The sequence below is a fragment of the Vicia villosa genome, linkage group LG2, assembly GCF_029867415.1.
Source record: "Vicia villosa cultivar HV-30 ecotype Madison, WI linkage group LG2, Vvil1.0, whole genome shotgun sequence".
NCBI lineage: Eukaryota > Viridiplantae > Streptophyta > Magnoliopsida > Fabales > Fabaceae > Vicia > Vicia villosa.
Genome location: NC_081181.1, coordinates 199096588 through 199102123, shown reverse-complemented (window position 1 = coordinate 199102123; position 5536 = coordinate 199096588). Strand labels below are relative to the sequence as shown.

The window sequence follows — 5536 nt, the reverse complement described above, 5'->3', positions numbered from 1 at the left end:
AAAGAAGTAATAACTTTTAAAAAGGTTATTATATTATGAGTTAAAAGGTAGTGCACTGACAGTGTAAAATAATTTTACACTGTCATCCAATAGAAAACTATCAATTAGCTATGTCATTAAATTATTTTTTAAATAAAATAGTGATTTAATTGAATACATGGTGGTGATTGGTTGACAGTGTAAAAATATTTTACACTGTCAGTGCATCACCCCTTTTCTCTTATATTATTGTAATGAATAAAAAACAAAAATAATATTTTATCTAAAATAAAATAATAATTAAAAAATCCTTTTTAAAAATAGAAAATAACGTATCCTACACGCCATTTGATAAGAAAGCAACATCATGTCCACATACATACGACTCACCTAGACACACACCGCCTCCTTTAGAAATCCCCAACGCGATATAAACCACGCGGCTGTGCTCCGTTTGGCACCAAACAAAACAAAGCGAAACACGTTTCTGAAAATTTCTTCCATTGAATATTCTTTTCTTTAACCCTTTCCTTCAATTCCAGATTCTCTTGCATGTTTTCTACCTAACCTTTCTAATAAATCTCCGTAACGGTAATCTTTCTATAAATCCCCTTTTCGTGTTTTAGGGATTTGAAAAATCTCATCAATTCAACGATTCAGATTCGATGGCGGAAGAACACAGATTGCAAGCACCGCGTTTATGCGTCAACAATTGCGGATTCTTCGGCAGCGCCGCCACGGAGAATCTCTGTTCACGGTGCTATCGAGATTTACAGCGCAAGGAACAACAAGCTGAGTCAGCGAAACTCGTTCTCAATCAATCGATCTCGGTGCCGGCGGCGGCGGCGGTGTCTGAACCGTCGTCTTCGTCACCGGAGCTGGTTGATTTGCCTAGCGTTGTGGAAGAGGCAAAGGCGAAACCGTTGCAGCAGAATCGGTGCATGACGTGTAAGAAGCGCGTGGGGCTCACGGGGTTTAAGTGCAAGTGCGGGATGATGCTGTGTGGGACCCACCGTTACCCGGAGCAGCATGATTGTGAATTTGATTTCAAGGGGTTGGGAAGAGAGCAGATCGCGAAGGCGAACCCGGTGGTGAAGGGTGAGAAACTCGAGAAGATTTGAGAAGAAGAGAAGGGTGTTATTGTAATCTCGATTGTTTTCGTTGTTATTGGATATTGATCCGGTTCATTAATCGGATGTGGGTTCGGGTCGGGAGTATTGATCCGGTTTATTAATCGGATGTGGGGTGGTTGGGTGGGTCATTGTTATTTGGTTTCCTGATTATTAATGTAGAAAATTACATTTAAATGCATTTTAGTTCTTATAATTACATTTGGTTTAAAAGAATTGTTATATCTACATTTACCTTGGTTATGCATAAAAATAACACAAAATTACAGTGGGACTAATTGCTTATCGAAAAAAAATAAGTGGGACTAATTACTTAAAGTTTAATAAAAAAAGTTTTGGACTGCTCCCTTAGATAATTTTTTTCCCAAAAGCATTAAAATTTAAATAGGTTAAAGTTAAATAAACAAAAGGTATAATTATTGTGATTGAAAATAAAGGCATGTTTGTTTCAGGCTTTCAGCTTTAAAAAATATAAATTTTTTTATATTTGTTTTTTGGGTTAATAGTCATTTCCCCTGCAATAGTAGCGATATTCGGTTTACCCCCTTTTAAAAAAAAAAATTGTTTTAACCTCTGTAATATTTGGGTACCCCCTAAACGTGTAAAAACCAGGGAGTAAAATCAAAAAAATATATTTTACAGGGGGGTAATTTTCCCTCTTAGGGGGCAAAAGACTTACAATTTTAATATTATAGGGGGAAAAACAAATTTTTTTTTTAAAAGTGGGATAAATTGAATATCGCTACTATTGCAGGGGGGCAAATGACTATTAACCCTTGTTTTTTTAAAAATGAAATACTAATTTTGACAGGTTAAAACATAAATATAGATTATTGAAAACCAAAACTTAGTCAAAAACGTAATTTTTTAAAAAAATTGTATTTCAAAAATGATTTTTATGTAAATTTATTTGAAATAGCTTTAAAATTAAGTGATTTTTTTAAACTTTAATATCCAATTTTTTTCCTTAAATAGATGAAATACCATTTTAAGAATAACTATTCAAACAAAAATTTCACTTGAAGCTTTTATAAAAAGTTTCTTTGTAAAAAACTTTTTCACAAAATTTTGTAACACTATAATAATAATCATTTTTAAGAAAAGCCAAAACAAACAGGCCCTAAATGAGTTAACCTTAAATGATATTTTAACGTGATTCCACACCAATAAAATTAAAACTGTTATGAAATTCACCAAATCAATATAGAGATGAATGATACATGGAGCAGAGAAAGAGAAGAGAGAAAGCAATATTGTATTATCTTATTTCAAGTGTACTTTACATTGTAATATGAGTATCTATTTATAGGACTCAAGGGAGATAGAAAATCACACATATTAAACACATATTAAGTATGAAATAGGAAGATGAAGAACTAGGAGATGGATGGACATCCACTAACATAAATATTCATAACACTCCCCCTTGGATGTCCATTGAGGATATGTCTCGTTAAAACCTTACTAGAAAAAACCTAGTGGGAAAAATTCTAGTGAAGGAAAAATAGTACAATATCCCTTGAATGTGAATTTCCTCGTTAAAAACCTTACCAGGAAAACCCAATGGGACAAAACCATGGTGAAGGAAAAAGAGTGCAAAACATATGTATTTCTCCCCCTCATGCAGACATTTACATGTGAGACGATATTATTTGTAGTAGTTGCTTAAAATTTCTTCTTGGAAGTGACTTCATGTAGTGCTAATAGTTATGCAGGATTTGATGAAGTTGTTCCCATGAGTTGTTTCATAGATCTCCATGAAATGGTTGTACCATCACATGTAAACAAATAACATGTTTCTGATATACTATTGTGAGAATCTGACAAGTAACCAGCATCTCTAAGATAACGAAGTATATGTTTGACCCCGTTCAAATGTCTTCATGTAGGCGAATAATTGTATCTTGGTAATAGATTGACCACAAACGATATACCGAGACGTGTATAATTAGCAAGGTACATTAGTGTTCCAATTGCACTAAGATATGATACTTCAGGACCAAACAATTTTTGTAATCATTTTCTTGAGGCCTGAAAGGATCTTTCTCTACATCTAATGATATAACAATCATTAGAGTAGATAATGGATGATATTTGTCCATATAGAAGTATTTCAACACTTTTCTATATAATCTTCCTGATGTACAAATATTCCATTGTCCAAATTCTCAATTTGTAAGCCTAGACATAATTTTTGTTTTTCCTAGGTCCTTCATCTCAAGCTCTTTATTTAAGCAATTTATAACTTTTGGAAGCTCTTCAGGAGTTCCAATAATATTTATGTCATCCACATAGACAACTATTATTGCAAATACTTTTCCACATAATTTTATGAAAATACAAGGACAAATTGAGTTATTAGTATATTCATCATTTAGTAAATATTCACTGAGGCGATTATACCACATGCATCCAGATTCTTTCAGCCCATAGAGAGACTTGTTCAATTTGATGTAGTGGTTTTCTCGAGATCCACAATTACGTGCCTCTGGTATATTGAATCCTTCAGGGAGTTTCATGTAAATGTCACTATTAAGTGAACCATATGAATAAGATGTCATTACAACCATCATGTTCAAATTAAGCCTTTCATGTGTTACAAGGCTAATTAATTATCAAAAATCGATTGAATCCACTACAGGTGAATATGTTTTTATCAAAATCAATCTTAGGTCTTTGTGAAAATTATTGAGCAATAAATCAAACTTTATATCATTCTTATTTTTCTTTTTCACAAAAACTCATTTATATCCAATTAGTTTCACACCTTGAGGTGTTCGGACTACAGGTCCAAAAGTGAGTTACTTGTAAAGTAAGTTTAATTCTTCAATTGAATTTATTTATTTAGGCCAATTCTTACTTAGTCTATAATCTTTAATAGACTTTGACTCATGATCCTCTTTATCTTTGATCACTTTTAGCGCTATATTGTATACAACGACATTGTCAATAGTTACTTTATTTGGTTATCTCAATTTCGGTTCCATTCCATTTCATCCATGACATAATTTATCGAGATCTCTTTATTTCATATTTCAAGTACTCGATTTTTTCTTCTGGAACTGAAAATTAAATTAGGTCAAAGTGCTCTTAGCATTTTCATATCCTCACTTGGGTCATCTTTAGTTTCTTTTCTTAGTAGAGGACTTTTAACATTGGAACCGACTTTCGTACCACGCTTCAGGCGCAGCTACAACTCATTTGCAATATTATATTATCCGATAGGAGAATCCACTTTGAGTGGAGTATTATCAGCTGATAATTTATTTCATAAACTTTGCAAATGAATAATATTTTGAACTTTTGGTTCATATTGATTTGTACGAGGATCAAGACAACAATGTATTTTAAATTGTTCATTTGAACTTCTTGTTCATGATTTCATCTGTTCATTTGAACTTCTTGTTCATGATTTCAGCTGCTTATTCCCTCCCCCTAATATTGGAAAAATTAATTTATCAAGTGATAATCAACCTATTGGGCTACAATCAAGTATTTGATTATTTTCTCAAATTATATCCTCAAAATTGAGAGTAATTATATTTTTCCAATATTCTTTCACGACTCATCTTAATGTATTATATTGGAGCAATTGGAATATACACAACACATCCAAATGTTCACAAATATGAGAAGTATTAGAATAAATTAGGGAGGACTAAGATATAGTATCTTGTTGGCTTAATGCGAATAAATATCTTAATATCATACTTTGGGTGTTTCAAATATATAATTTAGAATTGATGATCACATAAGTATCAACCATTTAATTACTTTAGATGTCTAAAGAATGGATCTTCGGGTCCATTTTCTTTTTATGAACATATATTACATGATATTCAATATCAATTTTAATAATATATGTGATACTTATACAGGAATTTCTATAAAAAAAAATCCAGAAAACAAGATCTTAGTCTAATTAGGTGAGAAAATAATTTCACAAACTTCTGGTTGTGAATAGAGACATATGCATGATATTTTAGTCGATGCAACAGTTAATGTCTTAAAAACGCAATTTCTCAAATTTTTATTTTCTTTTAGAAACACACAAAAATTTAATGGATTGAAGAAACTTCTGGTTCTTCAATACAAATTATTCGCATCATATTATATCCGAGATGACCCAACCGGTTTTACCAACGACACATTTAAGTGTAATTTGTAAACTGCTGGTTTACAATGACATGTGCTTAAATTGTACTAATATAAGTGTAGTACAAGCCCAAGGAAAAAAAAGACGGTAGCTTTTCTATTATACATTTTATGTCCAAACTCATTTGTGTAATACAAAGATATTCAATACCTCCAGTATAATTCAAAACCAATATAATAGTATCTCATTATTAAACACTTTAATCAAACACACTCATATGAACATATTATCGTATAATTATCAAACAATTATCCCTTATAAAATTAAACAT

The 5536-nt window shown here is 31.7% G+C and overlaps 1 protein-coding gene across 1 annotated transcript; it reads left to right on the top strand.

The window, feature by feature from the left end:
- Positions 1–359: 359 nt before the first annotated feature.
- On the top strand, positions 360–1308 carry LOC131647907 (zinc finger A20 and AN1 domain-containing stress-associated protein 3-like). Its single transcript, XM_058917723.1, has one exon. The coding sequence runs from the start codon at positions 645–647 to the stop codon at positions 1098–1100; it is 456 nt and encodes a 151-aa protein (XP_058773706.1). The 5' UTR covers positions 360–644; the 3' UTR covers positions 1101–1308.
- Positions 1309–5536: the final 4228 nt, after the last annotated feature.